The 20,653-nt window shown below is 36.0% G+C and overlaps 1 protein-coding gene across 1 annotated transcript in view; it reads left to right on the top strand.

Moving 5' to 3' along the window:
- LOC148955357 (sodium- and chloride-dependent glycine transporter 2-like) overlaps window positions 1-20,653 on the top strand; it is a 69,218-nt gene that overhangs the window by 18,896 nt on the left and 29,669 nt on the right. The window contains exons 3-4 of the mRNA XM_089107077.1: window positions 1,314-1,446; window positions 3,750-3,884. Coding sequence (XP_088963203.1) covers window positions 1,314-1,446; window positions 3,750-3,884 — 268 coding nt within the window. The remainder of the gene's footprint in view (window positions 1-1,313; window positions 1,447-3,749; window positions 3,885-20,653) is intronic.

Below are 20,653 nucleotides of genomic sequence, written 5' to 3'. Positions count from 1 at the left end.
CGTTTTTGAGATTTCTACGACAACGCTTTCTATAAAAACCTTATATGCCCCAGGGCATAAATTACAACCCTTACTCTGAGGGATGTTGGGGGGGGGGGGGTTGTCATCCCTAAGGACAAAATTTCCAAGACTTTCAACTACGTTGAATAAAATGGCTATTTAAAAATTTCGATTGTATGTTTTTGGGGAAAAGGTGGGCGTCAGAGGAGAGATAGTTGCCCTCCAATCACTTTCGACTCTTAAAAAGTGCACTAGCCCTTTGAATTTCCAATCGAATGTGCCCTTTTTCAAGTTTTGACGACAAAGATTTCAATAAAAACCGTATATGCCCCTAGGGCATAACTTATAACCCTTGCCCTGAGGGTTCTGAGGGGGGGTTATCATCCTTAAAGACCTAATTTCCAGAACTTTCAACTACGTTGCACAAAATGGCTATCTAAATTTAGATTGGATGTGTTTGGATAAATGGTGGGCGTAGAAGGGATGTTAGTTGCCTTCCAATCACTTTCGACTATTAAAAAGAGCACTAGCCATTTCAATTTCCAATCGAATGAGCCCTTTTTGAAGTTTCTACAAAAACGCTTTCTATGAAAACTTATATGCCCCCAGGGCATAACTTATAACCCTTGCCCTGAGGGCTGTGATGGGGGGTTGTCATCCTCAAAGACCTAATTTTCAGAACTTTCAACTACGTTGAACAAAATGGCTATCTCAAAAATTTTATTGGATGTGTTTGGGGAAAAGGTTGGCGTGAGAGGGGGGTTAGTTGCCCTCCAATCACTTTTGACTAATAAAAAGAGAACAAGACCTTTGAATTTCCAATTGAATGAGCTCGTTCTGAAGTCTCTACGACAATGCTCTCTATAAGAAATCTTATATGCTCGCAGGGCATAACTAAAAAACATTGCATTGAAGACTACAGAGGAAGTTACCTCGACGAAAACATAATTTTTGTCTGGAAATCAGTCAGGCTGAAGAAAATGTCTATCTCAACACTTTAGTTGGATCTGTCTTGAGAAACGGTGGGCTTAAGAGGGGGATTAGTTGCCTTCCAATCACTTTCGACTATCAAAAAGGGCACTAGCCATTCGAATTTCCAATCGAATGAACCCTTTTTGAAGTTTCTACGACAACTCCTTCGATATGAAATGCCCTGTTATGGAAAAATAAATAAATAAATAATACATTGTGCTAACATCGTTCTTTACTTAGGCAGCGCGATTGCGCTGCCTTTGATAGATGGAAAAAATTCATACATTTCATTTATGTGCTAATATTTCTTGTTTTTCTTCTACTTCTTGTTTTTATTTTAGTCATAATGTTCTGACTATAAGCAATGATATCGAAGAAGTGGGAGGTATCCAATGGAAGTTGGCTCTCTGTTTGTTATTTGCTTGGATTTTGGTATTTTTGGCTCTGGTTAAAGGAGTTAAGTCATTTGGAAAAGTAAGTTATCTAGTTGTTATTTTTTACTTCTTTTCAATACTATTTAAGCAGAGTATCAGGGCATTTTACCATATAGAGCATACCTAAGATAAGATAAGATTTATTGCTGAAAAACGGCTATCACAGGCCCAAATGGGCTGAATTCATATTTTAGCGTCAATAGAACGAAAAAAGAACCAAAAACAAACAAAGAAACAACAACAGAAAATTATAAAAGGGTCAATGTCAAATACGTAAAAATGTTACAAAAAAAACAAATTAGGCTAAACCCATAAAATTAAAAGATCAATGCCAAATCAGCAAAAATGCCAAAAAAATTAAAATTCATAAAATCGAACAGGGGATAAAAAAAATTAAAACAAAAACGTAAGTTAGTAATGTGAATAAAAAAATAAAAACCTCCAAATTTGCAAAAGTAACATTAAAATTAAAAATTATGACGTAAAAAGGAAGTGAGGGGAGGCGAGGCTGCGAAGAGTCACTGATTGAAAAAAAACTGAAGATTCGCTGATTTATTTGATAGAAAGTTGTATCGTTTAATTTATTGACTAATGCTAGGAAATGATTGTGAATGAGGAAATGATATGGTTCGAGGTACTATTTTTTTAATGATTAAAATTCCATTCTTGTGAATTTTGGTTTAATAGCAAGAATAAAATTTGTATCTGTCCCAGGCAGGCGTGCAAAAAAAATCTTTTTTTATAGCTTTTCATATTAGGTCCTATTATCTGCTAAAGGCGCATTGCCATGTTATTATTGGTAATTTTTCGTCGCTTGTCTTGGAACTGACTAATTGTGTTTGGTAATGCTAAAGACATAGGTAAACATTTTGTTTTGATAATTACAAGTTGTCATGACGACAAAAGGGGAATCAAGTAAAGGTTGATTGAGATTTGGTGGAACAAAGCGGAACTAATTTCTTCAGAAAGAGAAACAACAGAGAATTCATCTTCTCTTGACATTAAATGAAGAAAAACAAGTTTTTTTCACTAAAATATAAAGTAACATTAAAACTTGAAACGAGCAGAAATTATCCCACGTATGAGGGAAGCTTCTCACTCCTCAACTCCTTGCTCTTTGCGTTAAAGTTTTTTTTTTGTGCTTTAAAATAGTTTCTTATTTCGATTCAATGACCCTTGTGTTTCGTCAGTCGTTCTTAATGAAATGGGACAGAAGTCAAACTTTGGCAAAAAAGAGTGAGGTGTTGAGAAAGGGGGTAGCTCCTCTTATGTTCAAAATAATTTATGTCTGTTTTAAGCTTTAATGTTGCTCCTTACTTTCAATTGAAAAACATCATTTTTCCTATTTTAATTTCTGATCGTTTTTTAAATTTTCCCCAGGCCTAACCAAGATAAGATGTGGTTACCAGCTTTATAAACCCTTGATTTCTTGCTGTTATCAGTAATTGTAAATTGGTCAACAATATTATTACTACAGAATTTTGTGTGGACAGAGATGGAAATTCTAGGTGGCTTTTGGTCATCTATGCAGCTGAAGCCACTGAGACCTCCACAATAAGATTCTGCTTTGGATGGTTAACATTAAACTCAATGTATTTTATATGTTTGAAATCAGCATAAAAGCTAATTCTTTTGATGCATTAGTTAATACCGAAATACATTTTTTAGAGTTTTGGCTACTATTGACCCGAGTTACTCCTTACTTACAGCTCGTTACGACAAACTGTTTGACTCAGTTTTTACATGAATTTTTTTTTCTTTTTTGCAAAGGAGGTTATTTTTACAATAAATCTGTGTCTCTGTTAAAACAAAAATTAAAAAAGATTTTCTTATGACACTGTTGTATGCATTCTGTTTTTCAACCTATTCTACCGTACTACCCAAAGAGTCTGTCAGACATAAAATAAAATAAAAACTATTTCACTGAAACACAAAATTCTTTAGTCCCCCCCCCCTCCGAGAAAAAAAAATCATGAAAGGCTAAAAGAGATTCCCTAGTCGTCAAAAGTCAAACAAAAACAAAAAAAAACAGGTGTAATTAACAAACCACGAATAAAACTCGTACTTTCTACTCAAAAATAAGACAGAATGATGTTTTCACAGTCATTCAATATATGATTTTTTTTTCGTATTCAGAAAACGTCTAAATGTGCTATTTGTGAGTTATAGGTAGGTACCTCCAATTTTCGTTTCCAATCGAGAGTATCCGATTTTCAGCTGTTACTTGCAGTCGTTTTTATGTTTTGTTTTTAAACTTTTCAGCAGTTTTTCAGCTGTTTTTTTCTCAGTTTCAATCCGCTGGTTCTGTTGTATTATTTAGAAGCTAATTCGTCTGAATTTTAGGTTGTCTATTTCACTGCTCTATTTCCGTACCTGATTCTGTTCGTTTTATTGGCCAGAGCTGTCACATTACCCGGTTACACGGATGGTGTTTTATTTTATCTGGTACCAAGATGGGAACGTCTCACTGAAGCCAAGGTAAGACTACACAACATAACTCGCCAGCACAACCTTAGTTCAAATGATTTCTAACAACTTTTTCTCAGAAGATAAACAAACCCTAAAAGCAAAATTCTCTTCTTCGAGAAAATTAAGAACTTGATTTCTGTTTAGCTCCTTAATTTTTTTGTTTATATAAATCTTGTTTAGCTCCTTAATTTTTTTGTTTATATAAATCTTGTTTAGCTCCTTAATTTTTTTACTGCTACTAATTATGCCAACTCTTCCCTGCGAAAACTCATTTTCACTCGTAGTTGATTCCATATCTAAAAAACTTTTATTTTGAGATACAAGCTGTTTCATATGCGATGTTATAGTGATAAGCAGTTATTTCTTTCTTTTATTTCTTTTCTTCTCCTTCTTAATTTTTAGTTTAATTTCTTATCCAAGCTTAAACTAACTCTAAACATAGGAAATTGGAGACAAAATTTGTGTTCTCTCGTTGAAATGGACTTAAATCAGAATAAATTCTTTAATAAGCTTTTGTTTGCGAAAAATTGAATAGATTCTTTAAGGTGCCGTAGAAGGAAGATTATTCTTGTTCTTAATTAATTAAAAAAACCTTTCCGCAAAATAAGTTTTTTCCAAAGAAAAATAAATAACTCCATTAAACTAAAAATGAGCAAAAATAAAATCAAATAATCTACAAAGTGTGAAACTACCACAAATCTGCATTGATAAATAAATCAAAACGAACAGAAATTACAACAAATAGCCGAGTCAAACTCAAAACGAGCAGAAATTAACATGGTTTGGGTTCAAAACCCCTATGCCTTCCCAAGGCCAGAACATAATTTGCACTTTACTGAAAAAAATATAAATTTTTTAATTTTATAACTTTGATAAACCAAATAATATTAACATTTTGATTAATAAGTATCAGTATATGTATATTAAACTGACAATGCACATTCATTTGTATTTTTTGCAGGAAAGTGCAAATTATGTTCTGGCCTTGGGAAGGCATAGGGGTTTTGAGCCCTAATCATGTTAATTTCTGCTCGTTTTGAGTTTGATTCGGTTATTTTTTGTAATTTCTGCTCGTTTAGGGTTTCATTGTTTATCGATGCTGATTTGTGGTAGTTCCACGCTTGGTAGATTATTTGATTTTATTTTTGCTCATTTTTGTTTATTAGAGTTCTTTACTTTTCTTTGAAAAACTAATTTTGTGAAAAGTTTTTTTTATATTAATTTCAGTTCATTGTATATTGAGATAGTCTTTTCAGAGAAAAATATAATTATGGTTCAAATCGTTTCGTTTTTTTAGGACGTTACAATTTAATCTGTTATTTCTATGCTGGAAAAAATTTCTAAGCAATTTTTAACAAAATACACCTTTTTAAACATCTTGACATAAATAGTAGTGTTTAATTTCGTGCCGTATCTCCTCTAGTTGACCTGACATGAAAAACGTGATACCATTCGGAAAAAAAAATCGGCTTACTTTCTTTGATAGCTTGGATACACTTACGCTATTTTGAGTTAGTTAAATTTTAAGAGCAGAATTAGCCCCGAAAGTTTGAACATAATACCCTCAGTCGTTCTTGGGATACTGCTGAGATGCCTTATTGGGAATTAGCATTAACACAGTGCATTTTGATTTAATCTTAAGGAATAATTTAGTTTTTAAACATAAAGGCAAATAGGAGGGTGGGCGTGGGAGGGGGATTAGTTTCCCTCCAATCAATTTCGACTATTAAAAAGGGCATCAGCCCTTTCTATTTTTAATCGAATGAGCACTTTTCGAAATTGCTACAACTCCGTCGATACGAAGTGCCCTGGTCTAAACAACAACAAAATCATACATTATACCCACATCGATCTTTAATATAATTTCAACTAAAAGTAAGGAGCAACATTAAAACATATAACAAACTATATTAAGCAGCATCTCAAACGTTTTTTCCATACCCTTTGATTTAGCTTTTTGGAAACGTCTTGTCAAATTGATGGTCCGGTCTGCGGAACATAAATTTCTTCTTGTTTTTCAAATGATGTATCTTTTCCAACCGTTGAAAATTAAATCATGTCATGTTGTTTGTACTCGGTATAAGCAAATAGACCTTAATTAGTGCCTTTGTAAAAACATAAAAAAAAAGTTGAACAAAGTTGAGATAAGTACGAAGAAAGTTCTTATCTCAAAATCAACACCATCTACTAGGGGAAGTTTATTATTCTCTCATTGCGGGGTGGATTTTTCATTTATTTTATTTCCTGTGCCCTCTACTTTATTCAATAAAAATAAAATCCAAAATTACAAAATAATTATCACCGTTAGATTATTCATTTGAAATTTTGTAACCCCTAAAATTTTGTGTGTCCGAGACAAATGTCCTAACTGCATCTCACTTCTCGGCCATTTTGAAAATGTGAACTTCCTCGATCTCTGTTAAAATCTAACCTTCCTCTTCCTCTGTCATTATCTAACCCTACTCGGCTATTTTGAAAATCTGAACCTCGTCGGCCTCTTTGAAAACCTGATCCTCCTCGGCCTCTTTGAAAATCTGACCTTCCTTGGCCTCTGTTAAAAGCTAACTGTTCTCTTCCTCTGTCATTATCTAACCCTTCTCGGCCATTTTGAAAAAGTGACCCTTCTCGGTCATTTTGAAAATCTGACTCTCCTCGGTCGCTTCGAAAATCTGACCTTCCTCGGCCTTTTTTAAAATCTAACCTTCCTCTTCCTCTGTTATTATCTGACCCTTCTGGGCCTCTTTGAAAATCCGAGCCTACTTGGCCTCTTTGAAAATCTGACCTTCCTTGGCATCTGTTAACATTTGACCTTCCTCGACTTCTGTTAAAATCTAACCATCCTCTTCCTCTGTTATTATCTGACCCTTCTCGGCTATTTTGAAAACTTGACCCTTCTCGGTCATTTTCAAAATCTGACTCTCCTCGGTCACTTCGAAAATCTGACCTTCCTCGGCCTTTGTTAAAATCTAACCTTCCTCTTACTCTGTTATTATCTGACCCTTCTCGGCCTCTTTGAAAAACAGAGCCTCCTCGGCCTCTTTGAAAATCTGACGTTCTTTGGCCTCTGTTAAAATCTAACCGTCCTCTTCCTCTGTTATTATCTGACCCTTCTTGGCCATTTTGATAATTTGACCCTTCTCGATCATTTTGAAAATATGACTCTCCTCGGTCGCTTCGAAAATCTGACCTTCCCCGGCCTTTGTTAAAATCTAACCTTCCTCTTCCTCTATTATTATCTGACCCTTCTTGGCCTCTTTGAAAATCCGATCCTACTCGGCCTCTTTGAAAATCTGACCTTCCTTGACCTCTGTTAACATTTGACCTTTCTTGACCCCTATTAAAATCTAACCTTTGTTCTCCTCTGTTATTATCTGACCCTTCTCGGCTATTTTGAAAATAATACCCTTCTCGGCCATTTTGAAAATCTTTTGAAAATCTGTTAACATCTGACCTTCCTCGACCTCTGGTAAAATCTAACCTTTCTCTTCCTCCGTCATTATCTGACCCTTCTCGGCCATTTTGAAAGTGTGACTGTCCTCGTTGCCTTTGAATATCTGACCTCCCTCCGCCTCTATTATAATCTAACCTTTCTCTCCCTCTGTTATTACCAGACCCTCCTCGGCCTCTTTGAAAATCTGTTCCTCCTCGGCCTCTTTTAACATTTGAACTTACTTGTTCACTATTAAAATCTGACCTTCCTCCTCCTCTGTTATTATTTGACTCATCTCGGCTATTTTGAAAATCTGACCCTTCTTGGCCTCTTTTAAAATCTGAACCTCTTCGACTTCTGTTAGAAAACCTTCCATGACTTCTGTTAGAGTCATATATTTCTCTACCTCCTTTAAAGTTCGGACCTCCTCTGCCTCTACCTCCATCATCCGTACTGCCTCTATTTCTATCTATTACTGCCTCATTACTCAGATATCCACAACCATACTCATAACTATCATAATCCTCATACTCATAATCACAATTGTCACTATTTGTACCCCTTCTGCCTCTGTATAGGTCACTGGCATTTTCAGGAGAGATGCTCTTTCTTCTTTCTGTATTTTCACCATCTTTTGCTGCAAACTGTCTTACGTCGTTGCGTTGTTTGTCAACATTCTCAGACTTTTGCATATTAGTTACTGCTATTTGTTCGCCAAGAGTGTTTATATCCTGTTCAGTGACACTTTTTGCTCCTTCCTTATGTACTGTTTCTGTGCAAAGATCAGTGGTTCTTTCTGTATTTTCGCCATCTTTTGCTGAAGACTGGCTTACGTCATTGCGTTGTTTGTCAACATTCTCAGAATTTTGCATTTTAGTTACTGCTATTTGTTCGCCAAGAGTATTTATATCCTCTTCAGAGCCTCTTTGTGCTCCTCCCCTATCTACTGTTTCTTTACTAAGAACAGTGGCATCGCGTTTGGCCTCCTTCAAAATACTAGTTGCTTCAAATTCCATATTTAAACGCTCTAAATGATAAGCTTTGAGTCTTCTAAATAGCAATTGTTGAGTGACGGACAAACAATAAAGAATTTTAAATATATCTTTTCTATTATAATACTAATCAAAACATTAGACACCAAAATCTGTAGCCCCAAATAATCAAATTATTTTGCTCTTTTTAACTTTTTGTCTTAATTAAACTAAAAAGATAATTTTAGAAAAACCTGCGCCAAGAGAAAAATAATGACGTAATTTTTGGCATATGGCATAAAAATGGCACATTTTATGCCATTTCTGAAGGGGAGGGGCTAGCGGGCTACAAAAGACAGATGTTTAATAGCTCACATCAGAGCTATTTTTCATATCTACATTTTCTTTATAAATTCCACCAACTGCAAGTGCTAAATGGCACTAAAAATGGCACTATTGACGCCAGGTCTCAAGTTGAAAAGCTAGGGGCTAGTGGGTTGCCAGAACTTCTTAGAGAGATGTTTAATGACTGATTTGAAAGCTATTGCTCATATCTACGTGCTTTTAATCAGTTTTGCCATCCGTAAGTGCCAAATAGCACTAAAACGGCACCTTTTGTGGCACTTCTTAAGTGGAAATGCTTCGAAGTATAAAACGGTACCATTGTAACAATTATGGTCCAAAACCCTTATCTGGAGATTTCCAAGAATCCCTCCCGTATACTCTGCAAGTGCCACATGGCACTAAAATTGGCCCTTTTTGTTCCATTTCTCAAGGGTTGGGGCTATCGGGCTAGCAGAACATCGTAGACCGATATTCAATAGCTAATATCACTCATGTCTACGTTCTTTATATAAATTTCCTCATCTGCAAGTACCAAATGGCACTTTTGGTAGCATGTCTAAAGTGCAGAAGCTGGAGCCCGTTGGCTGCGAGAACTTTTTAGAGAGGTGCTTAATGGCTCATTTTAGAGCTATTACTCATATCTACGTGTTTTTATCAATTCCATCATCTGTAAGTGCGATATAGCACTAAAAATAGCACGTTTGGTGCCACTTCTTAGCTTGAATAACTTGGAAGCATAAAACGGTACCATCGTAATAATTATGTTTCGAAACTCTTCCCTGGAGGTTTACAAGAAGCCCTCCCATTCACCCTCCCCTCCCATGCCCATTAGTAAGTATCATAAACCGTCTTCTCACCAGGAAGCTGCTGCACTATTAGCAGGCTACCACACCATCATAGAAAGATGTTTAATTGCTCAATCAAAAGCTATTGCTCATATCTACTAGGTTTTTACAAATACATATTAGATTTCTATGTTAGCTAGTTCCTTGTTATAATTTGCAATGAAATTTTTGTCTTTAATACGGTCAGCCGACAAGAAGCTCACAAAATGATATCTAAGTGATCGAATGCTGTCGAGAGAAAGAAATTTACCGAGTGACAAATATTTGGATTATGAAATTCTCGATGACTATTCCTTGTCGTACCACCCTCCCCTTCCTCCTGTTCGCAAAAGCTCAACTTCATAAAACATAGCTTAATGCTCTCACTCTTTACAATAGAAACTTTAATTAACTCAGTGTTTCAGTTTCATAACAGTTCTTAATACCCAGTTCTTGTATTCTCTAATAGGTTTTATCTTGGTAGATTATTTTAATCAGGGTTGCAGCGATAGCTACAACCTAGTAAAGAGCGAACCACATCCCAGAATGACAGAAAGTTTAAAAATGTGTTTTGAAAAAAAATACCTAGTGAAAAAAATTGCCACGTAACACTGATTCAGAAATGGTAACTATTTTTTAGTATTATTTAAGATGTGTCTTATAACGAGTATTGTTAAATTCTTCGACATGATAACAAGATAGGAGAATTATGAAACCATCTTTGGTGAATTTAATTCTTGATTAGGGGATCTTAATTTTTTTCACCAGCCTGTTGAAACTCGATTTCATTATGCTTAGTCAAACGTCATTGACAACATCGATTGAAAAATTACGTCATTATTTTTCTCTTGGCGCAGGTTTTTCTAAAATTATCTTTTTATTTTAATTAAGACAAAAAGTTAAAAAGAGCAAAATAATTTGATTATTTGGGGCTACAGATTTTGGTGTCTAATGTTTTGATTAGTATTATAATAGAAAAGATATATTTAAAATTCTTTATTGTTTGTCCGTCACTCAACAATTGCTATTTAGAAGACTCAAAGCTTATCATTTAGAGCGTTTAAATATGATAGTGATCTGACTTTAATCTGACTTTAATGATAGTGACTGAAGAGAAACGGTCGTGGGAGGGGGATGTGCTACCCTCCAGTCACTTCTAATCCTTAGAAAGGACCCAACAACTGTCAGTTTCCGATCGAATAATACCTCTCTTAAGTTTTTACGACCATCATTTTTATACAAACTGTGCGGATAATAAAAATTAAAACACAGGAAACGCGTTACCCTTACTCGGTGCTTATTCTCCCCGTTTAATTCCCACCTTAGAAAATTCCTCCCTCGAAATTTCCTCCAAGAGGAGACCTCCTGCCCTCAATCGCATGGTCAATCTTCCAAGTTTCTAAAATAGCCCTTTCCATTTGAAGCGGGTGAGAAAAGTTCTTAGCACTTTCTTGGCCTTTATTTGGACTGCAATTTGAGGGGAAGCAACAATTTATTTTAATTATTTTCCTACTGCTTTGGAGTTCCCTTAGATCAAAGTTTCATCTAAGTTTCAGGCTAATCGGAAAATTTTGACACCTTTTTGCGCTTTTTGTGGCCCCTTTGTCAGAGGAGGTACAAATTTCAAAGGAACCAATCCTTCGAACAATCTTTTGTACATTAGCCCCCTCGGTCCAAGGGGGCTAAAGCGGCTGATTTCTAATACCTTAACCTCTCCCCCATCCCATGGCAAAAGTTAGATGATCTTTTTGACCAAGAAAGTAATCCCTGAAAGTTTCACACCACTGGACTCCCAAAATCAAAAATATCCCTCTTTTTTCCACTTTGAAATATATCTGGGAAGAATTGACAGTGAGCATATTTACGGCCCTTATCCTAGGGGGCTCTGAGGGTTATGTCGTCCTTGGGGGCAATTTTTTTATATTTTCATTTATTCTAGATAAAATGGGTACCTTGAAATGTTGATCAGATGACCTAAGGGGTTGCAAAAGTAGAATTATCAAAAAGGATTCTAGGACAGGGGCTAGTTACTCTCTAATCACTTTTGACTTCTAAAAAAGGCACTAGAACTCTCAAGTACAATCGAATTAGCACCCTCCAAAGATTCTATGACCACGAGGGGATTGAGGAGGAGGGCTAGCACTATGAAACGGGATAAACTTCTTCTCTTTCTAGGGTTTAGTGTTGCTCTTTACTTTCATGATAAAGGCGTAGACCAGAAATATTTACAGAAATCAAGAGGGGTTATATATCTGTTTCCACCCCCCCCCTCTTCCCTAGAGCCACTTCTATATTTATCTGAAGGCTCAAAAGCCCAAATGAGTTATCTGCGCCCCCCCCCCCCCCGCCTAAAAAAAATAATTCCCCTTCATAATATTGATGCTCACTTGCGCATCATTGCATGTAATTTTATGAAACACGAAGCAAATTAGTTTAGTTAAATAAAGTTAAAAAACTAATGTTAGAAACATTTTTCTGCAATAAGAATGGAAATATCCCCTTACAGGAAATATCCCTTATTCAGGCTTAGTCTAAACGACGGGAGATGAGATATTAATTCTCCACCTCGTATCCGGGATAAATTCCTTCTCGTTTTAGGGTTTAATGTGGCTCTTTACTTTCCTAATAAAGACGAAGACCAGAAATACTTACGGATATCAAGAGGGATTATATATCTATTTCTACCGCCCCCCTTCTCTAGAACTAATTCTATATTTATCTGAAGGGTCAAATTCCTAAATGAAGTTTGTGCCTCCCCCTCGCCTACAAAATGATCCTCCTTCATAATAGCTGATGCGCACTTACACATCATTGCATGTAGTTTTAAGAAATCAAAGCAAATTAGTTTAGTTAAATAAAGCTTAAAAAGTAAATGTCAGAAACATTATTCTGCATTAAGAAGCGAGGTATTACCCTGCAGCACCCTAATTCAGTCTAAATGAAGGGAGATGAGAGATTAACTCCTACCCTCCCATATCCCTTCCTATGTTTATCTGAAGGCTCTTGGAGACTTAGAGTAGAGTAGTACCTACCATTTCTATAGAAGCTATACGAATTACCATGTTATTCTATAGCAGCTCTACTCCTTTTCAAAGAGAGTGAGTATCCCCATGCATATAGGTAATACTTCTATAGCAGCTCTACACCTTTTCAAAGAGAGTCAGTATTCCCTCACACAGTTTGACGTTGATATTTTTTTTTAATTCCTGTGCTATTTTGTGCCTTTACGTTCCTTGAGCACCTTTCCAAGCAACGTGATTAAACACGCTTTTGCAATCGGAATTATTTGATTGACATTTGCAAAAAGGGATAAGGAATTCGCAAATTGGACACTATGAACGATATTAATTAATGTTTAAATAATTCTAGGAGGAACTGAGTTTTGTGGCTGGTGTGGAAAAATGGTACGTGTTGAATATTTGGGTAAACATACGAGTAGAAAAAATGCTTCACTATAGATAAGGCTATTATGTTGTTGTTTTTTTAAATCGAAAACTAGAGATTGTCAAATTGCGTATTTAGGAATGGTTTTGTAGGGAAAGCTGTCTATCACTCATGTGTTATCCACAGTTCCATTTCTTTGAAGTCTGTGCTATCAAGAGCGGTTTCTGATTTGTTTTGGACAATTGCCTTTAGCCAACAATAGTTTGATATGAATGTGTCGGTAGATAGGATTTGCGAATTTGATCCTATTAAGGTGGAGAAAAAAAAGAAAAGGGTTTAGCATTTGCGAATACTCTTAGAGTACTTATAGTGCTGTACGATGGGGGCCGAGCTGCTAGCGAAAACCCCGTCTGGATGAGTTGAAATAAAAAAATTTAACAAGAAATGACTGAAAAGTGTTTTGGGGGGGGGATGGGTTGATTGTTTAATGTATAACACACAAGTGATGTTTGGACAGTGCTGTCAATTTAAAATAGTTTAACGTTATACTATTCGAAGAAGTTGATACTAAGAGGGATGTAGATGACAAGAAAAGAATTGTAATAACGGATAGCTTTACTTCTTCGATGTGCTCCGTATAATACACAAGTGGTGGGGCGATGGCAGAAGGATCTCTTAGAGTACTTATAGAGCCATACTGTGGTACGAATTGCTTGTGAAAAACCCAAATGAATGACTTGAAATAAAAAATTTTAACAAGAAATGTCTGAAAAGTATTTTTGGAGGATTTCTAGTTGAAAATGCTTATTTTTTAATTTGATTGGGATGAAAAGTCAAAGTTTAACATAAAGAACAAGGTATTTCGGAGGGGGTAGCTCACTTCATATACGAGATAATTTCCATTCGTCTTAGTTTTTAACGATGCTCCTTATTTCTAGTTGAAAATGCTTATTCTTTAATTTAATTGGGATGAAAAGTCAAAGTCTAACATAAAGAACAAGGTATTTCGGAGGTGGTAGCTCACTTCATATACGGGATAATTGCCATTCGTCTTAGTTTTTAACGATGCTCCTTATTTCTAGTTGAAAATGCTTATTTTTTAATTTAATTGGAATAAAAAGTTAAAGTCTAACATAAAGAACAAGGTATTTCGGAGGGGGTAGCTCACTTCATATACGGGATAATTTCCATTCGTCTTAGTTTTTAACGATGCTCCTTATTTCTAGTTGAAAATGCTTATTTTTAATTTAATTGGGATGAAAAGTCAAAGTCTAACATAAAGAACAAGGTATTTCGGAGGGGGTAGCTCACTTCATATACGGGATAATTTCCATTCGTCTTAGTTTTTAACGATGCTCCTTATTTCTAGTTGAAAATGCTTATTTTTTTAATTTAATTGGGATGAAAAGTCAAAGACTAACATAAAGAACAAGGTATTTCGGAGGGGGTAGCTCACTTCATATACGGGATAATTTCCATTCATCTTAGTTTTTAACGATGATCCTTATTTCTAGTTCAAAATTCTTATTTTTTAATTTAATTTGGATGAAATGTCAAAGTCTAACATAATGAAAAAGGTATTTCGGAGGGGGCAGCTCACTTCATATACGGGATAATTTCCATTCGTCTTAGTTTTTAACGATGTTCCTTATTTCTAGTTGAAAATGCTTATTTTTTTAATTTAATTGGGATGAAGAGTCAAAGTCTAACATCAAGAACAAGGTATTTTGGAGAGGGTAGCTCACTTCATATACGGGATAATTTCCATTCGTCTTAGTTTTTAACGATGCTCCTTATTTCTAGTTGAAAATGCTTATTTTTTAATTTAATTGGGATGATAAGTCAAATTCTAACATAAAGAACAAGGTATTTCGGAGGGGGTAGCTCACTTCATATACGGGATAATTTCCATTCGTCTTAGTTTTTAACGATGCTCCTTTTTTCTAGTTGAAAATGCTTATTTTTTAATTTAATTGGGATGAAAAGTCAAAGTCTAACATAGAGCATGATATTTCGGATGGGGCAGCTCAATTCATATACGGGATAATTTTTATTCGTCTTAGTTTTTAACGATGCTCCTTATTTCTAGTTGAAAATGCTTATTTTTAAATTTAATTGGGATGAAAAGTCAAAGTCTAACATAAAGAACAAGATATTTCAGAGGGGGTAGCTCACTTCATATTCGGGATAATTTCCATTCGTCTTAGTTTTTAACGATGCTCCTTATTTCTGGTTGAAAATGCTTATTTTTTAATTTAATTGGGATGAAAAGTCAAAGTCTAACATAAAGAACAAGGTATCTCGGAGGGGGCAGCTCACTTCATATACGGGATAATTTCCATTCGTCTTTGTTTTTAACGATGCTCCTTATTTCTAGTTGAAAATGCTTATTTCTTAATTTAATTGGTATGAAAAGTCAAACTCTAACAAACAGAGCAAGGTATTTCGGAGGGGGGCAGCTCACTTCATATACGGGATAATTTCCATTCGTCTTAGTTTTTAGCGATGATCCTTAATTATAGTTAAAAATGCTTAAATTTTATTTAATTGGTATGAAAAGCCAAAGTCTAACAGAAAGAGCAAGGTATTTCGGAGGGGGTAGCTCACTTCATATAGGGGATAATTTCCATTCGTCTTAGTTTTGAACGATGCTCCTCATTTCTATTTGAAAATGCTTATTTTTAAAATTAATTGTGAGGAAATTTCAAATTCTAACATAAAGAACAAGGTATTTCGGAGGGGGTAGCTCACTTCATATACGGGGTAATTTCCATTCGTCTTAGTTTTTAACGATTCTCCTTATTTCTAGTTGAAAATGCTTATTTTTTAATTTAATTGGGATGAAAAGTCAAAGTCTAACATAAAGAACAAGGTATTTCGGAGGGGGCAGCTCACTTCATATACGGGATAATTTCCATTCGTCTTAGTTTTTAACGATGCTCCTTATTTCTAGTTGAAAATGCTTATTTTTTAAATTAATTGGGATGAAAAGTCAAAGTCTAACATAAAGAACAAGGTATTTCGGAGGGGCAGCTCACTTCATATACGGGATAATTTCCATTCGTCTTAGTTTTTAACGATGCTCCTTATTTCTAGTTGAAAATGCTTATTTTTTAATTTAATTGGGATGAAAAGTCAAAGTCTAACATAAAGAACAAGATATTTCAGAGGGGGTAGCTCACTTCATATTCGGGATAATTTCCATTCGTCTTAGTTTTTAACGATGCTCCTTATTTCTGGTTGAAAATGATTATTTTTTAATTTAATTGGGATGAAAAGTCAAAGTCTAACATAAAGAACAAGGTATTTCGTAGGGGGTAGCTCACTTCATATACGGGATAATTTCCATTCGTCTTAATTTTTAAACGATGCTCCTTATTTCTAGTTGAAAATGCTTATTTTTTAATTTAATTGGGATGAAAAGTCAAAGTCTAACATAAAGAACAAGGTATTTCGGAGGGGGTAGCTCACTTCATATACGGGATAATTTCCATTTGTCTTAGTTTTTAACGGTGCTCCTTATTTCTAGTTGAAAATGCTTATTTTTTTATTTAATTGGGATGAAAAGTCAAAGTCTAACATAAAGAACAAGGTATTTCGGAGGGGGCAGCTCACTTTATATACGGGATAATTTCCATTCGTCATAGTTTTTAATGATGCTCCTTATTTCTAGTTGAAAATGCTTATTTTTAAATTTAATTGGGATGAAAAGTCAAAGTCTAACATAAAGAACAAGGTATTTCGGAGGGGGTAGCTCACTTCATATACGGGATAATTTGCATTTGTCTTAGTTTTTAAGGATGCTCCTTATTTCTGGTTGAAAATGCTTATTTTTTAATTTAATTGGGATGAAAAGTCAAAGTCTAGCATAAAGAGCAAGGTATTTCGGAGGGGGCTTGTTACTGATATTGATATTAGTACGTAAACTACAAACTGACAAAAGCATCCAGAACTTTTTTTTTCTTATAGCCTTGACTTTGAAGACATTTATTCATCTTAATTGGCTTTAGAAATATCATGCAAAATAAACTAGCCTAACCGTCGTTGCTTTGTCGAATTTTGAGCAAACAAAAGGATTGTAACTCCTGATTGGCCCGTTTTCCAACTTTTACCTTGAGAATCGATGTTGTTAGCAGAATTTCAAAAGGATCGTTTATGAGTGCTGTCGTATCTGATGAAATAATTTAGGTCGTATGATAAATTTAATTTTTTTTTTTTTAATGAAGTAGTTTTTCAGTAAGGACGCTCAAAATCCTAAAAGTATTTGATTCAAACTTTTACCTTGAGAATCGATGTTGTTAGCAGAATTTAAAAAGGAACTTTTATGAGTGCTGGCATATCTGATGAAATAATTTAGGTCGTATGATAATTTTTTTTTTTAATGCCGTAGTTTTTCAGTAAGGACACACACTCGATATGCTAAAAGTGTTTGATTCAAACTTTTACCTTGAGCATCGATGTTCACACACACACACACACACACACACACACACAGACGACACACACATAGCGAGGACACATACACAGAGACGACACACACAAACACACACAGAGAGAGAGAAGACACACGCACAGAGACGACACACACACACACACACACACAGACGACACACACACACACAGAAATGACACACACACACAGAGACGACACACACACACACAGAGAGACGACACACACACACACAGAGACGACACACACATATAGTGACGACACACGCACAGAGACAACACACAGAGAGAAGACACATGCACAGAGACGACACACACACACACAGAGACAACACACTCAAAGTGACGACTTACACGAGACGACACACACACACACAGAGAGAGAGAGAGAGACGACACACACACAGAGACGACACACTCAAAGTGACGACTTACACATAGAGATGACACACACACAGAGACGACAAACACACAGAGACGACACACACTCGGAGAGACGACAAACACACAGAGACAACACGCACAAAAAGAGACGACACACACACAGATACGAAACACACAAAGAGACGACACACCCACAGAGACGACACACACACAGAGTCGACTCACACACAGAGACGACAAACACAAAGAGACGACTCACACACAGAGAGGACAAACACACAGAAACGACACACACACACACACACACACACACGAGACATACACAGAGGCGACACACACACAGAGAGGACTCACATACAGAGAAGACACAAAAACAGAGTGTGTGTGTGTGTGTGTGTGTGTGTGTGTGTGTGTGTGTGTGTGTGTGTGTGTGTGTGTGTGTGTGTGTGTGTGTGTGTGTGTGTGTGTGTGTGTGTGTGTGTGTGTGTGTGTGTGTGTGTGTGTGTGTGTGTGTGTGTGTGTGTGTGTGTGTGTGTGTGTGTGTGTGTGTGTGTGTGTGTGTGTGTGTGTGTGTGTGTGTGTGTGTGTGTGTGTGTGTGTGTGTGTGTGTGTGTGTGTGTGTGTGTGTGTGTGTGTGTGTGTGTGTGTGTGTGTGTGTGTGTGTGTGTGTGTGTGTGTGTGTGTGTGTGTGTGTGTGTGTGTGTGTGTGTGTGTGTGTGTGTGTGTGTGTGTGTGTGTGTGTGTGTGTGTGTGTGTGTGTGTGTGTGTGTGTGTGTGTGTGTGTGTGTGTGTGTGTGTGTGTGTGTGTGTGTGTGTGTGTGTGTGTGTGTGTGTGTGTGTGTGTGTGTGTGTGTGTGTGTGTGTGTGTGTGTGTGTGTGTGTGTGTGTGTGTGTGTGTGTGTGTGTGTGTGTGTGTGTGTGTGTGTGTGTGTGTGTGTGTGTGTGTGTGTGTGTGTGTGTGTGTGTGTGTGTGTGTGTGTGTTTGTGTGTGTGTGTGTGTGTGTGTGTGTGTGTGTGTGTGTGTGTGTGTGTGTGTGTGTGTGTGTATGTGTGTGTGTGTGTGTGTGTATATGTATATGTATATGTATATGTATGTGTATATGTGTGTGTGTGTGTGTGTGTGTGTGTGTGTGTGTGTGTGTGTCGTTTCTGTGTGTGTGTCCTCTCTGTGTGTGATTCGTCTCTTTGTGTCTGTCGTCTCTGTGTGTTTGTCCTCTCTGTGTGTGAGTCGACTCTGTGTGTGTGTCGTCTCTGTGCGTGTGTCATCTCTTTGTGTGTTTCGTATCTGTGTGTGTGTCGTCTCTTTGTGTGTGTGTTGTCTCTGTGTGTTTGTCGTCTCTCTGTGTGTGTGTCGTCTCTCTATGTATGTCGTGTCTGTGTGTTTGTCGTCTCTATGTGTAAGTCGTCACTTTGAGTTTGTTGTCTCTGTTTGTGTTTCATCTGTGTGTATGTGTCCTCTCTGTGTGCGTGTGTTTTCTCTGTGCGTGTATCTTCTCTCTCTCTGTGTGTGTGTGTGAGTATGTGTGTGTTTGTGTGTGTGTCGTCTCTGTATGTGTTTTGTTTCTGTGCGTGTGTCATCGCTATATGTGTGTCGTCTGTTTGTGTGTGTGTGCGTGTGTGTGTGTGTGTGTGAACATCGATGCTCAAGGTAAAAGTTTGAATCAAACACTTTTAGCATACCGAGTGTGTGTCCTTACTGAAAAACTACTGCATTAAAAAAAAAAAAATTATCATACGACCTAAATTATTTCATCAGATACGCCAGCACTCATAAACGTTCCTTTTGAAATTCTGCTAACAACATCGATTCTCAAGGTAAAAGTTTGAATCAAATACTTTTAGGATATTGAGCGTCCTTACTGAAAAACTACTGCATTAAAAAAAAAAATTTAAATTTATCATACGACCTAAATTATTTCATCAGATACGCCAGCACTCATAAACGATCCTTTTGAAATTCTGCTAACAACTTCGATTCTCAAGGTAAAAGTTGGAAAACGGGCCAATCAGGTGTTACAATCCTTTTGTTTGCTCAAAATTCGACACAGCAACGACGGTTAGGCTAGTTTGTTTTGCATAATATTTCTAAAGCCAATTAAGATGAAGAAATGTCTTCAAAGTCAAGGCTATAAGAAAATAAAAAGTTCTGGATATTATTGTCAGTTTGTAGTTTACGCACTAATATCAATATCAGTAACGAGCCCCCTCCGAAATACCTTGCTCTTTATGTTAGACTTTGACTTTTCATCCCAATTAAATTAAAAAATAAGCATTTTCAACCAGAAATAAGGCGCATCGTTAAAAACTAAGACGAATGCAAATTATCCCGTATATGAAGTGAGCTACCCCCTCCGAAATACATTGTTCTTTATGTTAGATTTTGACTTTTCATCCCAATTATATTAAAAAATAAGCATTTTTAACCAGAAATAAGGAGCATTGTTAAAAACTATGACGAATGGAAATTATCCCGTATATGAAGTGAGCTGCCCCCTCCGAAATACCTTGTTCTTTATGTTAGACTTTGACTTTTCATCCCAATTAAATTAAAAAATAAGCATTTTCAACTAGAAATAATGAGCATCGTTAAAAACTAAGACGAATGTAAATTATCCCGTATATGAAGTGAGCTGCCACCTCAGAAATACCTTGTTCTTTATGTTAGACTTTGACTTTTCATTCCAATTAAATTAAAAAATAAGCATTTTCAACCAGAAATGAGGAGCATCGTTAAAAACTAAGACGAATGTAAATTATCCCGTATATGAAGTGAGCTACCCCCTCCGAATTACCTTGTTCTTTATGTTAGAGTTTGACTTTCCATCCCAATTAAATTAAGAAATAAGCATTTTCAACCAGAAATAAGGAGCATTGTTAAAAACTAAGACGAATGGAAATTATCCCATATATGAAGTGAGCTACCTTCTCCGAAATACCTTGTTCTTTATGCTATACTTTGACTTTTCATCCCAATGAAATTAAAAAATAAGA

This window comes from Artemia sp. Qi Xiang Cuo, chromosome 2 (assembly GCF_049724085.1).
Source record: "Artemia sp. Qi Xiang Cuo chromosome 2, ASM4972408v1, whole genome shotgun sequence".
Taxonomy (NCBI): Eukaryota; Metazoa; Arthropoda; class Branchiopoda; order Anostraca; family Artemiidae; genus Artemia; species Artemia sp. Qi Xiang Cuo.
The sequence above is the reverse complement of the archived record's forward strand: the minus strand, read 5'-3'. Positions and strand labels throughout refer to the sequence as shown.